We start from the raw sequence: 22,640 nt of genomic DNA on the forward strand, positions 1-22,640 counted from the left end.
GGTAATATCCACACAACGTCAAGCTGTAACATGATTAGATATTAATATTTGCTTGATTTTAGGTTGGACGTTAGACATTGAGGTCGGCCTGAACCCAATTTTCCATTTCCAAACAAAATACAATGTTTCCATGACGTGGGGGTACACTGTCAATCAGACATCATGGTCCACATTTCAGTCATCATACAGTAAACATTCATCATCTTCTCATAAGTGACATGTATCTAAACATTCTCTGTTTGAGATGGTCAATGCGTGTTAAGATTTTGGACGTCTTCTTGGATGCTTTTAATGTGTCCAAACAGTCTGCTGCAATTGTAAAGCGCCCGTGTCTTGAGGTAGTTCATTATGATGAGATTTACCTTCTATGTGTGATTTGACTGGACAGGAATGACGGGATTGATTTTTCTAATCCCTATAGACAAGACAAAATAAACTAGTGACTGCAGGCTGAAGGAAAGTAGAGAAGTAAAAATACAGATACTGCTCTCAAAATGTACTCAAGGGAAAGTAAAGGTACACATTTTTAAAATTACTTAATAAATTAAAATTTTTGAGAAAAACTAATCAATTACAGTAGTTTGAGTGTTAGTAATTTGGTACTTTACACCACTGGCTGTAGTGTACGAGTGCGTGTGAATGCGAGAGTATATGAGTGTTTTTCAGTAATTGGTTGTGCCTGGAAGGGCATCCGCTTCGTAAAACATATGCTTGAATAGTTGGGGGTTCATTCCACTGTGGCGACCCCTGATATATAAGGGACTAAACCAAAGAAAAATGAATGAATGAATGAATGTAAATAAAGGTAGTAAAACATGTATTCAGAAGTTTTAACTCTTTCCAACTATATATAGTTTATTATGATTAGATTAGAATTTATGTACAATTTAATGAAGTAAACTTAAGCATCCAAGGAGCAATTATCAGCCAGCTATCTTTCCACACTGTCAGAACACAATAAGTCTTAAGACTTATATATATAAACAGTTAAAGTGAGAATTATTAGCCCCCCTGTTTGTTTTTTCCCCCAATTTCTGTTTAACGGAGAGCAGATTTTTTTTTTCAACACATTTGTAAACCTAATAGTTGTAATAACTCATTTCTAATAACTGATTTATTTTATCTTTGTCATGATGCCAGTAAATAATATTTGACTAGATATTTTTCAAGACACTTCTATACAGCTTAAAGTGACATTTAAAGGCTTAACTAGGTTAATTAGGTTATTTAGGCTTGTTAGGATAATTAGGCAAGTTATTGTATAATGATGGTTTGTTCTGTAGACTATCGAAAACAAATATAGCTCAAAGGGGCTAATAATTTTGACCTTAAAATGCTTTTTAAAAATAAAAACTGCTTTTTATTCAAAGGGGGGCTGATAATATATATAATTCTGACTTCAACTGTGTATGTATGTGTGTATATATATATATATATATATATATATATATGTGTGTGTGTGTGTGTGTGTGTGTGTGTGTGTGTGTGTGTGTGTGTGTGTGTGTGTGTGTGTGTGTGTGTGTGTGTGTGTGTGTGTGTGTATCGTCACCTTAGAATTATAAGGTTCTATCAATATGATTTTGAGATATTGAGCTTCAAAGTTTTTGCAATCCATATAGCAAACAGGTTGCACATCCATGATGCGAATCTCCCGTTCCACCACATCCCAAAGTTGCTCTATTGGATTGAAATCTGGTGAATTTGGAGGCCATTTGAGTACATTGAACTCATTGTCATGTTCAAGAAACCAGTCTGAGATGATTCACGCTTTATGATATGCACGTTATCCTGCTGGAAGTAGCCATCAGAAGATGCGTACACTGGGGTCATAAAGGGATGGACATTGTCAGCAACCATACTTAGGGAGTCTGTGGTTTTGACACAATTTTCAATTGGTACTAATGGGCTCAAAGTGTGCCAAGAAAATATTCCTCATACCATTACACCACCAGCACCAGACTGGACCGTTGATACAAGGCAGATGGATCCATGCTTTCATGTTATTGACGCCAAATTCTGACCTTATCATCCGAATGTCGCATCAGAAATCGGGACTCATCAAATCAGGAAACTTTTTTGCAATCTTCTATTGTCCAGTTGTGGTGAGCCTGTGTAAATTGTAGCCTCAGCACCCGGTGTGGTCTTTTGCTGCTGTTGCCTATCTGCTTCAAGGTTGGACGAGTTGTGCGTTCAGAGATGCTCTTCTGCATACCTCGGTTGTAACGAGTGGTTATTTGAGTAACTGTTGCTTTTCTGTCTGACCATTCTCTGACCTCTGGCATTAACAAATCATTTGTGCCCACAGAACTGCCATTTACTGGATATTTTCTCTTTTTCGAACCATTCTCTGTAAACCCTAATGGTTGTGCGTGAAAATCCCAGTAGATCAGCAGTTTCTGAAATACTCAGAACAGCCTGTCTGACATAAACAACCATGCCAAGTTCAAAGTCACTTAATTCCCCTTTCTTCCCCATTCTGATGTTGGGTTTGAACTGCAGCAGATGGTCTTGACCGTGTCTACATGCCTAAATGCTTTGAGTGGCTGCCATGTGATTGGCCGGTTAAAAATTTGCATTAACAAGCAGTTGGACAGGTGTACCTAATAAAGTGGCCGGTGAGTGTAAGCAAAATCCTAATGACTATTTTTAAAAAAGGAGGGGCTAATGGATATGCCCTGCCATGTCTTCATGTTTCGGTTTAATTAAATCAGACATCAAACAAAGCTGCTCATTTCACTTCAGGGGACATTTAAGTTTGACTCATTCAGATCAATAAATGGATTTACTAAAAAACAAAAAGGTGATGTGCTCTCTTGTGCAGAATTAACCACTCGAATGCTCAGGTCTTCAAGGTGGTTGCCAGGGCATTGTAGTTGCTAAGGTCTTCTAAGTGGTTTTTAGCACTTTTTTATGCAGTTGCTAACCAGTTGCTATGGAGTACTGAGCGGATGCTTACTGCCAAAAGGCAAAAAAGTCCAGTTTTTTGGTTTGTAATTATATATACACAATTCTTTCAATGTAATTCCTAAGTATAGTAATAAATTCTTATATATTATATTATATTATATTATATTATATTATATTATATTATATTATATTATATTATATTATATTATATTATATTATATTATATTATATTACTTTGTTATGTTTTATTAGATAGTATTTTATTATATTTTATACAACAGTTCTGTCTGATTTTTCAATTTCATTGGCTAATAGCCGTGAAATATTCTGCCAGTAACAGCACTCGTCCAGCCTCTTAACCCCTCACCCTTGTGTATTACTCTGCCCACATGCAGCAACAAGCAGAGGACACTCTACAGTTTGACAAATATTGCTGCTGTTGGACAACACAATGTACTTTTGAGGCTTTTTTAATCGAGAATGTAGTTGTTGTAGACTGCAACTATGCAGTTTATTTGTGAGGATAGTGTCTATGTTAAATACTTATAATTTCTGAGGGACAGCGCATTATCGGCCATTAGCCTGCCTTTGAGCAAAGACGGTTGATGATTGTTCATCTACAAGATGGCGACAAAGACCACCTAAAATCCCTAAGAAAAAACTGCTTAATTTCAAACTAAAGCTAATCAAATCATTATTAAACAGGTAAATGACCTTCTAAGTCGATCTCTCTCTTTTGTATATATTGTAGTGCTTTATTTATACCATAGTAATATTGTTATCTGCCGATTACAACAGAGAAATACTGGGAAATCTCTGTAGATCGATGGCATTTCATGCGGTTCAGCCTTATAATCTTAAAATGTGAGCAAAATCACCTATTTTGTCATCACTTTACACATTACCACTAGAGAATCATTCAAATACTAGCTCTAAACTGACGTTGGTAAATGAGTAAACGCTTTTGCTGTTGTGACATCAGCTGCAGATGTGAATAAAAGGCAGACGAAAGTATCAATATCACACTCGTAGTGCAGTGTGGCTGTACACTGTTGAGACACTAAGGCAACGCACACCTCCCACCAGTGCCGATATCAAGCCACATCACAATGCTACTCTTGTGATATTGCTTATATATTATATTATATTATATTATATTATATTATATTATATTATATTATATTATATTATATTATATTATATTATATTATATTATATTATTGCTCATTGTACTTTTTATTTTAATTATTTTAATTAGTCGTATTATTTTAATAATATTATATTTATAATATATATTATTGAAATGTTAATAATGTTTAAATTAATATATGTTAATATACTTTCAGTTAATAAATACTCTTTCAGAATATAGTCACAAAAATATTTATAATTTGTTAAAATTTTTTATATTTATTCTAAAACATAATACATATTTTTTTTACATATATTTATTTATTAAACAGATATATTTATTTAAATAATATTTTAGTCACCAAACATATTTAGAAATGGAAAGATTATACAATTAAATTCAAGTAAAAAATTGCAAATAATTAATTTCAAACTGCAAAATTTCAACTAAATTTTTCCATTTTTTACGTCTCTTGATTTTTTACTCTTTTTAAAATTACTATAACTATAAAATTATAACTATTAAACATTTACTCTTTGTATTAAAGAGCTACCACATGCGCTACAGTCCGAGATGTACAGTTTTCAGCCAAACCAATAATTTGCTATTAGATATGAAAATGTTTTCTTGATGAATTGGCTTCTTCTCTCAATATCCAGCAACATCACGTCTTCAGATGGATGGAACACAAAGTCCATGCACTCCACCATCTGGACACAGGAGGAGAGCGAGTGATGCACGGATGCTCTCTTTCTGAACTGGCCTTGAAACAGATCACCGGCCAGGCAGAAAATGAGCTGTGTAAACTATCTGTCGTCGCTCATGCTGTCTCTGCTGCAGGCTTGTGTGACTGCAAATCTATTAATGTTGTACAGGCGGGATAATAGGGAGCAGACTTTGCTATAAATATCTAGATTTATCAATACAACCTATATAATTTGACCTCTCTGGACATTAACCTCTGCAATAAAATCTTTGTATTTACAGGTCACAGAAAAACATAGAGGAAAAAATCACTTGTCTTTGATTTGCAATAAAGATACGAAAAAAATTTAACTGTTTGAGTTTTTAATAGTTTTCAATTCATGTAAAATTAAATTTTGCACAATATAAAATATCTAATTAAAATTAAACCACTAAATTAAAAAAAAACGAAAATGTTGAATTGAAAGTCATTTTCAAGATTACTAAACAAATAAATATATATAATAAATATTAAACATATTAATATTTATTTTTTAAAGGGCACCTATGATAAAAAATCACCTTTTGTAAGCTGTTTGGACAGAACTATATTTAGGTATAGTGTGTCCAGAGTCATTTCAGAATAATAGAAACACAACAAGTCTTTTTTTTTTTTTATTTCCTGACGTTAAAATAGAATCCAAATCATTCCCATGTTAAGGCCCTCCACAACATGACGTAGAAGTGCGATTTCCCTGCCCACCAACTACTGGTAACTGGTATAATCATATAAAAAGACAGGACGTGCGCAAAGCAACCGGGATTAAAAGATCTGTTCAGCTCCCTGTGATCATCAATCATCATCAAATGCGATCAAGAATGAGTTTTACAAATTTAAAATGTTTATAAAACAGTGCATGTTTGTAATAAATACAGTAAAATCGCTGTAATTGATCACCTCAGCCGCATGTCAATACAATTCTAAAAGAAAACGCTTCAATCCCGGTTTGTGGATGTTAAATTAGATTTATTTTGTACATTAACATAACGGAAATCTGTACAGCAGTGGATATCAATGTGTATCCTGTCACATTTGCTATGAAAAACTGCTGTGTGTGTGTGTGTATGTGTATGTGTGTATGTGTGTATGTGTGTGTGTGTGTGTGTGTGTGTGTGTGTGGTGTGTGTGTGTGTGTGTGTGTGTGTGTGTGTGTGTGTGTGTGTGTGTGTGTGTGTGTGTGTGTGTGTGTGTGTGTGTGTGTGTGTGCGTGTGTGTGTGTGTGTGTGCGTGTGTGTGTGTGCACATGGTCTGAGTACTGTCATTAGAGATTTTCCAAACACTCCTGATATTGTTGTTGTGGATGAAGTATTGAAAAACATTCTGATTATTGAAGTAGGCTGCTGTTTTGACTCATACATGGATCTGTGCTATTCAGAAAAAATGCTGAAATATCAACCATTAGTGAATGCTCTGAAAGTGTGTGGCTACAACAAAAAGTTGGTGGTTTTAATTTACAGTAGCCTATGGCACGTTCATAAACTGTGTGTGAGGGGACTACAAATTGCCGGACTCAGTAAAAAAGACTCTAAACAAATTGCAAAGTATTGTTCTGTATCTGCAATAATAGGCAGTCTTCATGTGTGGAGAAGACGATGCCATCTCTTTCCTTAATCCATTTACTTAATACTGCATGCAGAATGGATTAAGTGTCTAATAGTGCCACGCAAAAGATCATCAATGGTTGCATGCTGCTTGTACTGTGAAACATTATGGGCTCCTTACGATTATTTGGATGCTGTGTTGTTCTAATAGTATTAGTCATTCCAAATAAAATGAATCAAATGTTGTGTGTGTGTGTGTGTGTGTGTGTGTGTGTGTGTGTGTGTGTGTGTGTGTGTGTGTTTGTGTGTGTGTACACTTTGTAACGACATGTGACTCATCGTTGCAGAAAGGCTTGAATTAACTCCACAACAAATACACAACTCAGTACTTCTCACAAACATTGTGAGATCCAGTCCCGGATTAAGAACTCAGGGACCCCTAGGCACATTGTCTAGTAAGGCTCAGAACAGAACAGAAATTGGGAGAGAAAAAAAAACAAGGGCGCTTATAATTCAGGGGGGGCTAATAATTCTGACTTCAACTGTATATATATATATATATATATATATATATATATATATATATATATATATATATATATATATATATATATATATAGTTGAAGTCAGAATTATTAGTCCCCTTTTGATTTATTTATTTATTTTTTTAAATATTTCCCAAATGAACAGAGCAAGAAAATTTTCAAAGTATGTCAGATAATATTTTTTTCTTTTAGAGAAAGCCTTATTTGTTTTATTTCGGCTATTTAGGGACAAAATTATTAGCCCCTTTAAGCTATATATTTTTTCGATTGTCTACAGAACAAACCATCATCAGAGAATTACTTGCCTAACTACCCTAACCAGCCTAGTTAACCTAATTAACCTAGTTAAGCCTTTAAATGTCACTTAAAGCTGTAGAGAAGTGTCTTGAAAAATATCTAGTCAAATATTATTTACTGTCATCATGGCAAAGATAAAATTAATCAGTTATTAGAAATGAGTTCTTAAAACTATTATGTTCAGAAATATGTTGAAAAAAATTTTTTTAAAGGGTATTTTTAATGTATAACTTTTATAAACATATAAAGCGTATTATTGGCATGGCATATAACACACAATGCATCTCCAAACTAGTTCTATGATTCTGAATCTTTTATAATACACACACTTATAAATGATTTACTGTCTCTCTCCTCCTCTCCCTGTATTTTCTCTACTCTCCTCGTGATGAAGAGTAGGCAAACAGCATAGATCAACTTGATTATAAACCTAATGTTGCTAACATTTAACACCAGGTGCAAATAGCTGTTTATAGAATATAATCACTATTTAGATGCTGTCACACATATGAAATAGGCTAATGCTAAACATTAATAAATTTTCTATCACATTTGCATTATCTTTTTAAAAAAAAAATTATTTCCTATTAAAACTAAATATATTTCCAATCTGATATGTAATGGGGAGAGAAAAACAGTAAGAGTAAAGAGTACAACAGAGTACAAGATGCTTGTACTGCTATATGAAGCACTCAATTTCTGTTCATCTGGCATACAGCAACCTTTATTTCCACAGAACGATGTGTTGGAGTGTTGGCCATATTCTACACAGGCCTATAAATCTTGTCATTGAATATTTGTAATCCATGAGGGACAAACGCACGTATTCCACTTTAAACAAGAGCCATTACACACTGCTGTGATGTAGAAAGCAGTTATGTCCACTGTGTGCGCTCACTTTGCTTTTATCTACTCTTTTGTAGAGCGAAGAAAAACTGCCAACACAAACTCATAGTTGAAGTGCTTAATGTGAAGGGTCCTTTTGTTCCATCTAAACACATTGATTCATAACAGCACGTAATGGGATTGCGGCGAGCGGGGTTCACGGAGGCTAACGTTATTAATGCAATTTAATTACCTGTAATTTCTGAGGCATGTTGAAGAGATGAAGGGAGAGAAGCAAGATAAAACGAGAAACACATGAATAAGAGGCGAGAACTGAAGCAAATTACTAATGAATGGATGGAGATAGAGTGGGGTAAATGCGGAGGAAGAATTGTGGATTATTAATGCTTTCTGTGTCTCTATAACAACGGTAAATTTGTTTTGCAATGCAAATGTCGATGTAATTATGCAAGTATTTCACTTTGCAACAATACTGCCCTCTAGTGACATTACTCGTTTGTGTATCTTTGTATTGGGAAAATCAAGTCCTCTCGAAAGAAATATATTCTGCCTCAGCACTCAGTTGTACTCCTAGCTTTTCTTTAGAGAAAAACACATCATATATATATATATATATATATATATATATATATATATATATATATATATATGTGTGTGTGTGTGTGTGTGTGTGTGTGTGTGTGTGTGTGTGTGCGTTTTATTCATACAGGTGTGGTCTGGTTGAGTAGTTTTAGCCGGGTTTGTGATGTTCTAATGTGAAGCAAATCTGTTCAAAGTTTGCAAAACAAATAAAAAAAATCTGGAATGCAAATTAGGTGAATTTCCATCGTTTGAGTGGCTGACTGTAGCACTGGTAACCTAGAAACCATTAATTTTCCTTTGGCTTAGTCCGTTATTTATCAGGGGTCACCACAGTGGAATGAACCAACAACTATTCCAGCATATGTTTTACGCAGCGGATGCCCTTCCAGTTGCAATGTTGTACTGGGATACACCCATAAGCTCTTGCACTCACACTATGTCCAATTTTGTTTACCCAATTCACTTTGGGGGATCGTGAGCACCAGGAGGAAACCCACACGAACACGGGGAGAACTTACAAACTACACACAGAAACGCTTACTGACCCATGTAGCCAGGACTCGAACTAGCGACCAACTTGCTGTGATGAAACAGTGCTAACCACTGAGCCACCATGCCTCCGTGTTTAAAGATAATTTGGCAAATGCATTTTATCTCTTTAATCTTTTTCGCACAAGTCCAAACCACCTCAAGCAAACATTTTTTTGCAGTTTAAGTTAATTAAAAAATGTTTTTTTTATTTATTTGGCTTTTACATGACTCTTTTATTGTGTGATACTTTGGAAATGTGCAATAGCTCGATAGCATAGCACACTAGCATCTGTAAAGGCGCATCACTGTAAAATTCACCCTAAATGTTTAAGTTAAATCAAATTAACTTAAAAAAAATCATTATATAAATTAAACTGACTTACAACATCAAGTTAAGATTATATAATTAAAAAAAATAAAGTTGAAATCTAATGAACAGAATAAGTTATGAATGAGAAAAGGTCAAAGTAACATAAAACATATGTTGTCAGGATTTTTAGATCATATAATTGTTTACGGTCTTCACATATTGGTGTAAACTGCTTTTTATGCACATGCAGATGTTTTGTTTGTTGTTGTCTGAGTAACTGAGGCACAAGCTGTAAAAGTACTTTCTTTTGGAAAGAGGGTGTGGAGCAGCATCTCATTTGCATTAAATAGACAAAAAAAAGTGTTGTTGTTTATTTGCATTCACACAAAATAAGGCATTTACAGCATATTATAATAAATTATCCATGAGGTACTTTGAGCTGAAACTTCACAGACAAATTCTGGGTAAACCTGTAAGTTATGTTACCCTTTATAAAGAAAAACTATTATGCCAAAAATATAAGGTGTTTAAACACATTTGTGTGGCAACAGTGTGTGAATGTATCCAGCCTCTAATGATAACAATTAATTCAACTTTTATAAACACTGAATAAAAGCAGTCTGTAGAAACACTTTAATTGGCATTCTCCCTTTGTACATGCCATCAGATGGGGCAAAGCCCTGCAGATTAGTGATGATCTCTCTCTTATTAGCATAGACAGCCCTAAGTGAGAAGCAGCTGTCTGCCATTAAAGTTTTAAATGTGACATAGACCTATAGCTTCTTTTAAAGCTATAAGCCTTCCTCTTCCTCTTTCCTTCCTTTTTTAAAAAGAGAGCTGGGAGAAAATCTAATTTGACTATAAAGTGACAGTCACCAAAATGGTATGATTTGGATCAAAGCCTAAAACCAGCCATTTCACAGTTATCAAAAAAATTGTGTGGTATTTTGAGCTGAAATTTCACATACAGACTGTAGGGACATCCGAAACTTATTTTACAAGGGGCATAATAGGTCCCCTTTAAAAAGGCAAAACACAATCTCTTTAATAAATTGGTTGATTGACTTTTTGGACACATGCATGACAGCATAACGTTAAATAAAACATAGCTATTCAAATGCAAAGTAAATCACAATGCAAACAATATATTTATGAAACACACAATACAACATATAGACAAACAATTACAATATAATTAAGACAAAAAAATAAAATAAAGAAACAAATATACTCAGCCATATTTTTCCATTGCATCAGAGCTATGCATCAAGCTGCAGATCTTAACTGTAAACCTTTATATAATTTGACTTGTGGAAATACTGCCCTCTAGTGACAATGCCTAATCAAGATTAGTAAAATGCATGCTTGTTCTTTTCAAATACGTTGAGGATAATTTATCATTTAACTGAAGTAACTAATTTAATTTTAAGGTAAGCAAAAACTAAACCGTTTATTCATTGATGATCCATACATCACAATTTACAGCTAACAGCAGTAGATGCACTGAGGTGCCAAGTGGGTCAAATGTGGAGTCGTGTCATGAGATCGAATCAGGCTTGGGTCACTGTACCACTGTTTGACATTCTCATCAATCACAATCAATAAACCTGCAGGCTAAACATACTGGCTTTCTCTCTACCCAGTGCAACTTGATTAATATTATAAATAAAACAAACCAAACCCTGTGCTACTACAGAGTGCAGTCCAAAAATAATTTTCAGTGCTGTATATTAAGTACACGTTACAATAAAGTACTACTTCAAAATTTCATGATTAATTTATAGCCATTTTTAATAATAATAATTTGGGGTTTATATAACCTGCATATAAATATTTTTGTCACTGAATGCTGTTCTTTCACCTGAATATGAAGGCTTACTGCTTTATTACACCGTCTATGAGTCACTATATTACTCATAGTTACAGTTATAACAGTCTACAATAATATTGACTGTTCCTAGGACAAGTCACCAGTGGAACAATACAAACAATGCGTATAATCAGCCGGTCATTGGCATTATCCTACATTGTGTGGCTATGGTTTACAAAAAAGAAAAAAATTCATGGACAGGAAATATTAACAAAAAAGTGAATATTTATTTTGTCATATTCCTTAATAAATCTAGGATTCAGTGCATAGTAGTGTAGCTGTTATTAAATATAAACGGGAAGCATGGTGGCTCAGTGTTTAGCACTGTTTCCGCACAGCAAGAAGGTTGCTGGTTCGAGTCTGTGTGGAGTTTGCATGTTCTCCTTGTGTTTGTGTGGGTTTTCTCTGGGTGCTCCATCTTCCCCCACAGTCCAAAGACACACGGTTGGTGAATTGGCTGTGGTGTATGTGAGTGAATCAGTGTGTATGGATGTTTACCAGTACGGGGTTGCAGCTGGAAGGGCATCCGCTGTGCTGGAATAGTTGGCGGTTCATTCTGCTGTGGCGACTCCTGATGAATAAAGGGACAAAGCAAAGGAAAAGGCAAATAAAAGGAAAATAAAGGAAAATTTATGAATATATGTATATAAATTGCTAAAGATACTATGACATGATAAGATAATTTCCGCAAATTTATTAAGCAGAAAAGCTGATTTCAAGAGTAATGATAATAAGAATAAATGCATTTTGAGCTCCAAATCAGCATGTTTTTTTTACTACAATTTTTTTGTAAACATTGTCATACAAATTGACAAAGGTTTAATTTTTCAGTTAAACCTATATATATATATATATATATATATATATATATATATATATATATATATATATATATATATATATATATATATATACAGAAAGAATAATATAGATTCACAATAACTTATTACATTTTAAAAGAAAAAAGAAAAACATTTTAATACCACTGTTAAATAATGCGGCAATAACATATTTGTGTAATCTATATACTTATTCAATGTCCATTAGATCAAGAAAAGAGTTATTATCTAGAACAGGGGCACCCAAACCTTTTTTTTTATGAAGGACCAAAAAACAAACTTGATTGAGGCTAGTGGACTGAAGGTAAATATAGTTGCCACGGGTAATTTCCTAATTTATTTAATAACATTTTAAAATGATTAGAAACATGACTTTGTATTAACTAATACAGTATATTGTACATTTATAAAGAACTTATAACAGTAAAAACAGAACATTTCTCATTTATAATAGAATTACACTAGTTTTTGCCTTGATTTGCTTGCCGTTGTCTTCTGCATAGTCCTCTATCTGTCGAGTGACAGCATTTACATTTAAAAAAAATGACAACTTTAACTATGAGGTAAACAGAAAACAAAACTTTTCATCCGGAGCTCCTTCATGGGACTCCACACTTGTAAACAATCCCTCCATCGGGCTCGCGCCATTTGCGCAGCTCTCGGTCCGGCTCAGACTCGTCAGCACTACCAAGCCAACCAATCACAGAGCTTGCGATATGCGTCGTTGCGACGTGTAGTTACATTTTTTGAGAGGTGCACGTCAGCGACGCCGACGGCCACGGCATAGGGCTATGCGTCAACGCCGTTGCATATGCGTGCATTTGATGCAGAAGTATAAATCAGCCTCAACCCTTTCCATCATTCTCACTCTCCTCTCAGATGAGATGGTGGGCCAAATCAAAGGTTTCAATTGGCTAACTTTGGCTCGCTGACACTATTTTGGGCATCTCTGATCTAGATTATGCAAAAAGTCATAGGGTATTTTTCAAATAGACCAAATTATATGAAGTTTGTTTTTCAATAAATAGGTTATCTTTTCTAAGGCAAGGCAAGAAGCCCTTTTCCGCTGAATTTAATCCAAAATGGATTAAATTAACTGATTTCATCAAAATTCTACACACAATACCCCATAATGACAATGTGAAAAAAGATTTTAAGATTTTAAAAAAGCTGAAAAATCACATGTACAGAAGTATTCACAGCCTTTGCCGTAAAGCTCTAAATTGAGCTCAGGTACATTCTGTTTCCATTGATCATTCTTGAGGTGTTTCAGGAGATTAATTGGAGTTCACCTGTGGTAAATTCAGTTGATTAGACATGATTTGAAAAGGCTACACCTGTCTATATAAGGTCCCAGGGTTGACAGGGAATGTCAAAGCACAAACCAAGCATGAGGACAAAGGAATTGTCTGTAGACCTCTGGGACAGGATTGTCTCGAGGCACAAGGCTTAGGAAGGTTACAGAAAAATTTCTGCTGCTCTGAAAGTTCCAATGAGCACAGCACCCTTCATCATCTGTAAGTGGAAGATATTTGGAACCACCAGGAACGAGAAGGGCCTTAGTCAGGGAGGTGATCAATAACCAGATGGTCACTTTGTCTGAGCTCCAGCGTTCTTCTGTAGAGAGAGGATAACCTTACAAAAGGACAACCATCTGTGCAGCAATCCACCAATCAGGCCTGTATGGTAGAGTGGCCAGACGGAAGCCACTTCCTGCCTGGAATTTGCCAAAAGGCATCTGAAGACTCTCAGTCTGCACTCTCAGACCATAAGAAACAAAATTCTCTGGTCTGATGAAAATTGAACTCTTTGGAGTGAATGCCAGGCGTTACGTTTGGAGAAAACCAGGCACCACTCATCACCAGGCTAATACCATCCCTACAGTAAAGCTTGGTGGTGGCAGCATCATGTTGTGGGGATGTTTTTTAGCAGCAGGAACTGGAAGGCTAGTCAGGACTGAGGGAAAAATCAATGCAGCAATGTACAGAGACATCCTGAATGAAAACCTGCTTCAGAGTGCTAGACCTCAGACTGGGGCCATGGTTCATCTTGCAGCAGGACAATGACCCAAAGCACACCAACAAAATATCAATGGAGTGGCTTCACAAGAACACAGTGAATGTCCTTGAGTGGCCCAGCCAGAGCCCAGACCTAAATCCTAATGAACATCTCTGGAGAGATCTGAAAATGGCTGTACATCATTGCTTCCCATCCAACCTGATAGAGCTTGAGAGGTACTGCAAAGAGGAATGGGCAAAAATTCCCGAAGACAGATGTGCCAAGCTTGTGGCATCATATTCAAAAATAACTGAGGCTGTAATTGCTGCCAAAGGTGCATCAACAAAGTATTGAGCAAAGGCTGTGAATACTTATGTACATGTGATTTATCAGGTTTTTTATTTTTTAACAAATTTGCAACCATTTCAAAAAATCTTTTTTTCACATTGTTATTATGGGGTTTTGTGTGTAGAATTTTGATGAAATAAATGAATTTAATCCATTTTGGAATGAGGCTGTAACATAAAAAAATGTGGAAAAAGTGAAGCGCTATTATTACTTTCCAGATGCACTGTACATGTTTAGCTTCCAGCAAACCTAAAATTAACAGCAATCTTTCATGTTTGGTCACATTAAAGTTCAATGGACAATTATGCAATATACACAAGCTGGGATCAAGAGGATTTACTTTACCAATGATTTGTACTTTAACCCCAAAACAACTGACTTTAGAAAACTCCCACATACAGTGAAATAAAGTTCCCTTCTCTTGTTTACATTTACAGCATGTATTAGGGATATTTGGGTTTCAATTCAACATGTTAATATGATCTATGAAGGATCTGATGATTGGAGTGAGGATTCTGAAAATCCTGTTACAAAAAACTACATTTTTATAAACAAACACTACATTTTACAAATCAACTACAATTTTATACAGTATTTTTGATCAAATAAATGCAGCCTTGGTGCACATAAGATGTACAAAACTATATTAATTAACGCTGAATTATTTGTGTCCTCTTTATCAGGTCTGTTAAACTTTGCATTTCGTTGTCCCAATTAAAATCAAATCAATTTGTTATTATTCACCCAAGCGAATGCTCTATGATCTAGCCCTAAGAGGAATCCATTCATCGCAATCAGGGTCACAATCAGCCTGATAGTAGCTCTAGGGTTTCTCCCGAGTAAATGATTTACCCAAATTTTACTTGGATGTTCATCTTACACATGCACGGCACACGCATGCACATCCCTACACTCACACACTCATATCTGTTGCCTTGTCACACAGCCAAGGTTCAGGCTCTCTCAGCACATTTTCACAGCTCCTTTGACTGGCAGTAAACAAGTGACATAACCTCTAACTAGAGAACTCTGCAGCGTCTGGATGTCCTTACATACAGAGGGAGAAATAGACTTCCAATCCTTCTTTTGATTCTGAGTGCGGACAGCATGTAACAGGATCCACATGTTCGGTCTGGCTGCGTGTCTGGCTCGACGCTTGACAGAAAAATACAATGTACAAGGGTCTCAAATACTTCTGAGTGTCATGTTTAGACAGGCCTATTACTACTGAGCATACTTGAACAAACCACTGATCCCTAAGATTAAACACACATATGGACAAGTGGAGATCAAAATTAGAGAAGCCTACAAGTGAGTTCACTGTTTAGTCTTGTTTGAAGTTATCCCATAAAAGAAGTAAAGAGCAGTTTTAAGTAGATGTCTTGAGTTATTTTATGAAGCACAGAATAAAAACTGAAAGGAATAGTTCACCCAAATTTCACCCAAATTTATTTAATTCATCATTTACTCATTCTTCACTTGTTTCAAACCTGTTTGACTTTATTTATTCTGTTAAACACACAAAAAAAGATATTTTGAAGAAAGCTGCACTGTAAAAAAGGTAAGCCAGTACAAAAACAAACAAACAAACAAACATACAAACAAACAAACAAACAAACATGATCCTTTTTTTTGCTTTTGCTTTTTGTTGTTCCCTTTTGAAAACATTAGCTGCACTGACCTAAAATTATTTGTCACTTATATAAAAAACATTTAGTTGGGTTAACATAAGATTATTAGTCTTCTGGAGAGGTGAACTCTTCTGTAACAAAACTTTTTAAGTTGTGCCAACTCAACATTTTTTGTCTGCAGGACTGGAATGCTTGATGTACATTCATTCATTTTTTTGTCGGCTTAGTCCTTATATTAATCCAGGGTTGCCACAGCGGAATGAACCGCCAACTTATCCAGCACATTTTTACGCAGCGGATGCCCTTCCAGCTGCAACCCATCTCTGGGAAACATCCACACACACATTTACACACGCACTCATACACTACGGACAATTTAGCATACCCAATCCACCTGTACCACGTCTTTGGACTGTGTGGGAAACCGGAGCACCCGGAGGAAACCCACACAAATGTAGGGAGAACATGCAAACTCCACAAAGAAATGCCAACTGAGGCGAGGATCGACCCAGCGACCTTCTTGCTGTGGGGCGACAGCACTACCTACTGCACCGCAATGCTTGAAGTTGAGCGAACAAAAAAAAAATCCTTATTTCATTTTGTTTTTTGTTTGTTTGTTTGTTTTTTTGTTTACTCAACTTTTGAAAACATCAGTTGCACTGACCTAAAATATCTAAAGTTGAGTAAAGAAAAAACTCTTTTGGAAATTGGTACTAATAAATAATACATTATCAGAACAAACAAGTATAGTTCAATAAAAAAAAGACAAATGTAACATTTATTAGACACAGAATTTAACACAGGACAGGATGTAAAACAAGAATAATGGTAAACAGGACTGAGAATAAGGTTTCTTTATAGTTAGTAATCAGCCCATCATGAGTTTTCAGCTGTGTGTGTGTGTGTGTGTGTAAACCAGAAACTGATTCCTCCATTTGAGTTATAGTTTGAAGGTTTGATTTCTCATTTGAGAATGCATTTTATTTACTATTTGATCGTTAGAGCATGTGATTTATCATTTGGGTAGTTTTTTAAAAGTTCTATTTATTATTTGATCTTTTTAGGCCTTTCAGTTAAATTGTCATATTAATTTAAAAAAAAATCCATATACAATTGAAGTCAGAATTATTAGCCCCCCTTTGATTTTTTTTTCTCTTTTTTAAATATTTTCCAAATGATGTTTATCAAAGCAAGGAAATTTTCACAGTATGTCTGATGATATTTTTTCTTCTGGAGAAAGTCTTGTTTGTTTTATTTCGGCTAGAATAAAAGCAGTTATTAATTTTTTAAACACCATTTTAAGGACAAAATTATTAGCCCCTTTAAGCAGTATTTTTTTTCAATAGTCTGAACAAACCATCGTTATACAATAACTTGCCTAATTACCCTAACCTGCACAGTTAACCTAATTAACCTAGTTAAGCCTTTAAATATAACTTTAAGCTGTATAGAAGTGTCTTGAAAAATATCTTGTTCAATATTATTTTCTGTCATCATGGCAAAAATAAAATAAATCAGTAATAAAGTTAATAAAGTTATTATGATTAGAAATGTGTTTTTAAAAAAAATCTGCTCTCCGTTAAACAGAAATTGGGGAAAAAATAAATAGGGGGCTAATAATTCAGGGGGGCAATTAATTCTGACTTCAACTGTATATCATACCTGCCACACTCCCGTTTGTCCCGGGAGTCTCCCGTATTGAACTGCCCCCTGCCCCCAGTGAACTGTAGAAAAGACTGAAGAAGATCTGATCAACTCACAGCATACCAGTATGAGAGAGACTGGTGATGTGCTGCAGGGATGGGTAAACTTGGTCCTGGAGGGCCGGTGTCCTGCAGTTTTGCTCCAACACCAAACAATGTTAATATTAGGTTAAATTTAGGTAGCCAGCATCTAAGGATAATGTTATTTTGATGTCCAATACTGACATGAAAGGTTGTTGATATTTTGTTGATTTTAGGTTGTGTTAGAAAGTGACCAAAATCCAACGTTGAGCCATCTTAAACCAAAATTTGAAATCAGATACTGACATCAAATACTGACATTTAGGCTCGAGGGGTGGGGTAAGGGGAATGACCAAGGGGTAGAATTGGAATTTGGCCTTGCTTGTCAGGTATGTCAACTAAGATCCAACGTCTGATAGACGTCATATTGGTAACAGCCATACAACGTCAAGCTGTAACATCATTAGATGTTGATATATTGTTGTTTTTAGGTTGTGTTGGATAGTGAGCAACGTTGGACATTAATGGATGCAGCCTGATGGGTTCTGACATCAACCCAATTTTCAATTCCAAAAAAAATGCAACATCCCACAACGTTGGGGTACAACGTCGATCTGATGTCACGTTGACATCTTGTGCCTGCTGGGTACAGGCAGATTGGATTAGGGTTGGAGCTCAACTCTGCAGGACACTGGCCCTCCAGGAAAGAGTTTGCCCATGCTGGTGACTAGTGCAGTCAATTGAAAGACTAGAGATTTTTAATGGTTATTAACTTCAGAGATGACGGAAGTAACCTTTTTTCTTGACACAATCTTTGCTGTTCCACAATTCTGATCACTGTTTTCTTCAAAATAGAGTGTGTTTGCTGAAGTAACTTGGTTAATTTGTTGATTAATAAACTTGTTTGCTATAACCACAACTAAAATTCCATTAAACTTTGAGCAACAATTAGATTATTACTGAAATAAATCAAACGTACATAAATTATTCTCTAATTCTGAATGTTTAGTATGAGTGAAATACGTTAGTACTGCTAAAATGAATGCTCTAACACTGTTACTGTTGCAACTTATAACTTGCAAAGAGAGTCATTTTCACTGTAGGATACAGTATCAGTGAAAGAGGCTACATTCAATTATGCATGTAGACACATTTGCATAAACACACCTGCAATCCTCCGTTACAATTACAACTCCTGATTATAATTCCACGCTCGCTCTGCCCGAACAGCTGAGGCCTCCTCTGGATCTGTGTCATACAACATTGAAAAAGAGAAAAGTCAAAATCAAAGCCGTCGTCATGGCAACTGCCGTTCCTGCCCACCAAAACGAACTCCCCACCCCCCATAGGTTCCACTGATCGATAGGATATTGTGAGGGAGGAACTAACCCAAAACAACCAGTAACCTACATACTAGTTATGCGCCATAGTCTATATGCCACATACAGGGAGCCAACAGACCATCCATTATCCACTGAAGAGGAGGAGGAGGTGGAAACTGAAGAAAGACGATCAAATTAAGGAAGAGTAGAAGGTTGAGAAGAGATAAAAATAGAATAGAAATATAGAATAGAGTCAGGAAAGAGAGAAAGAAATACACATTGGAGGAGAAAAGATGGCTCGTGTTAGGAGGAATGAGCTTGTCTTCGTTTACCTGTTCTTCTCGATGTTGGTCGCCGGGTCTCTTTTGCGACCTGTTCGAGGAGGTAAGATGACTCTTTTTGTACTTTTTTTTTTCTCCAGGCGGTAAAATAAATCTTTAAAGAAGTCTATAAATTCAAAATGTGCATGTTAAGAGACTGGTTTTAAAGAGATAATTCACCCAGAAAGAAAAATTCAGTCACAGTTTTATTGACTGTCCACTTTTTCCAAGCCAGCTTGAGTTTTTGAACACAAAAGGTGATATTTTGAAGAATGCTGTAAATTAGTAGCTATTGACTTCCATTCTATTTTTTTCTAGATTGGATGCCAATGCCTATAGTTTCCAACATTCTTCAACATATCTTCTTTTGTGTTCAAAACAACAACAGAAAATGTATGAGGAAAATTCAGTCACCGTTTTATTGACTCTCCACTTTTTCCAAGCCAGTTTGAGTTTCTGAACACAAAAGGAGATACTTTGAAGAAGGCTGAAATTTTGTAGCTATTGACTTCCATTCTATTTTTTTCTAGATTGGATGCCAATGCCTATAGTTTCCAACATTCTTCAACATATCTTCTTCTGTGAATATTATATTTTTATTTTGACTTTAAAGCAATACAAAAAAAGACAGAAAGGAAAAGGGAAAAAAAGATTCTAAAACCATCAGTTCCTCCAGTTTTATACATAGGTTAACAATGTTACACATATCTCTATGTCAGTGTGCATAGGCATACCTGTCAACATTAGGAAAAAAAATAATATTAATTTCTCAAATTACTCTCAAATTATTATCTGTTTGATTGTAAATAATGTCTTTATTATTATTCTTTACAAATGATAGAATAAATAGCATGTTTTAGAAAAAGCTTCAAATAAATTAAAGTTTAGCCTATTAAAATGACTAGCTATCATAAAGAAAAAAATCAAGTTATTAAATCTTATTAAGCTTTTCTTCACTGTATAATTTAAACATTCTGATTAAAGAGCAGCGAATGAATCTCTTCTTTAGATTTTTTGCTTGATCACATTCAATTACAGAGGTGTTATTTGATCACCTGAAACCTGCACAGATCCACAATGAAAGCATTCGACTGCTTTCCTAACTGTTTATGCTCATTTAAGAAAAAATGTGTTGTGGATAAAGAAAAGATTGACATGTTTTTATATAAATATTATTATTAATATTAATATATATATTTTGTGTGTATATGTCTGTTCAAACACGCACCCAAAACCCAGCATGTCCACTTTTGTTCTGCTTCAAATGGCGTGTAAATAACCGTTTGGGAAAACAGAGTCCATTTATCATTATGGAGCACGTCTGACAGTCACGCACTGCTACATAAACGGACTGTTTTAAGGATTGTATAGGAGGGTTGATGGTGCCTGTAATAGAAAGGAAGGGAATCCCGCTGTTTTTATATTTATTTCAAAGTGTATAAAATAAAATAAAAGCCACCCTTCAGAGAAACATTAAAAATACGGGAGAAATACGGGAAAATACCTTTATGGGATAGAATTGTAAAATAGGGGAGAATCCTGGGAAAAAAATAAGAGGGTTGACGGGTATGTGCATTGGCAATATGGTGATCTTGCAAACAATGTTGAACTGTGCATTTTTATATGAAGATGGACTTCCTTAATACTTAAAACCCAACAGCGTGTTCTAGCATAAAAAAAATAATGTCCACTATTATGTTTTCTATCAAAGTCAATGATTGACTTAATTGTGTAAAAGACAATTATATTGTTTTAGTCTGATGAACATATTAATCATCATTATGCTTTTCCTTTGATTTCTGTCATTATGTGGTATTTCGCTATGGACCTGTTTTATGAATCATAATGGCCATGCTTTAAGTGGTAACTAGTAATAGGAAACCAGGGCACTATAAACGGTTGGTTCACACGCACACACAACACCAAAGCAAGCGAATGCAAGCACAATGATGGCATTTCCTGGAACTATGCAACGACACCCAGTCCAGTTTTCAAGAAAAGGCTCAACGGAAGTTGGATGATCATGACAGTGCAGATTGACTTGACAGACACATTCAGTTTTAATAAACTTGTTCCCTTCTGGGCAAGCAGACAATCTGTTTTACTGTATGTACTGTACTTTTTAGCTAGACAATTTAGCTTACCCAATTCACCTGTACCGCATGTCTTTGGACTGTTGGGGAAACCGGAGCACCCGGAGGAAACCCACACGAGCGCAAGGAGAACATGCAAACTCCACACAGAAACGCCAACTGACCCAGCCAAGGTTCAAACCAGCGACCTTCTTGCTGTGAGGTGACAGCACTACCTACTGCACCACTGCATCGCCTAAACTGCCAATATTTTAATTGTTAATATTCAATTTAATTCAATTCATGTGTATTTATATAGCCCTTTTCACAATATAGATTGTCAAAGCAGCTTAACATAGTGCTAGTAAAGTCCAGATTTCAGAGTTCAGTTTAGTTCAGTTCAAAGTGGTTTAAATTTCACTGCTGAAAGTTCAAAAACTGTAGAGCAAATCCAATGATGCCCAGCTCCACAAGTCCCGATCCAAGCTAGCCAGGGCATGGAAAAAAACTTAACCAATTGACGAAGTGAAAGGAAAAAAACACCTCGAGAGAAACCAGGCTCTGTTGAGAACGACCATTATTCTTCTGGCCAAACTTCCTGTGTGAAGATGCAGTCTAGGTGCTGGAGGCTGGAGACACTGGATGTCTATCGAGGAGAAGCTGCACGTGTGAGTAGGGCACTGGCGGGAGGTCAGGCTGGCCCACAGGATCAATGCGGAGATTCGTCTGTCACAGTGGTCTTTTTGGAAACAATCTCTAATCTCCATTCCTCTATGATGACCACAACAAGATTGGGATACGGACCTGGTCCAGGATTATGGATACTTCTGGATCATCTCTTCACAGGTCTTGGATCACACCAATGGTGTTGCACAGTCTGTAGGGACCTCAGAATAAGTAACCCCATAGTGTATTTAAACGAGATGCACTCAGTTGTCTGTCTGTGTAACAAAGAGGTGTAGATATTAGTACTTCAAAACACTTGTGTATATTACTATTAATTAATGTTGTAGTTTACCAATAAATTTTGTCAAAGTTTCTACTGTATTTTACTGTATATAAACACAGCTTGCATTTTTT

General features: G+C 35.5%; 1 protein-coding gene across 8 annotated transcripts in view; it reads left to right on the forward strand.

Moving 5' to 3' along the window:
• btbd17a (BTB domain containing 17a) overlaps positions 1-22,640 on the forward strand; it is a 59,268-nt gene that overhangs the window by 28,363 nt on the left and 8,265 nt on the right. The window contains exon 1 of one of the 8 annotated variants that reach the window (XM_087276798.1): positions 19,247-19,552. The exons of the other annotated variants lie outside the window; for them this stretch is intronic. Coding sequence (XP_087132924.1) covers positions 19,462-19,552 — 91 coding nt within the window. The 5' untranslated portion in view covers positions 19,247-19,461. Of the gene's footprint in view, positions 1-19,246; positions 19,553-22,640 lie in introns of those variants that run through there. 8 annotated transcript variants of the gene reach the window in all.

Source organism: Danio rerio, chromosome 12 (genome assembly GCF_052040795.2).
Source record: "Danio rerio strain M-AB ecotype USA chromosome 12, GRCz13ab, whole genome shotgun sequence".
Classification (NCBI taxonomy): Eukaryota; Metazoa; Chordata; class Actinopteri; order Cypriniformes; family Danionidae; genus Danio; species Danio rerio.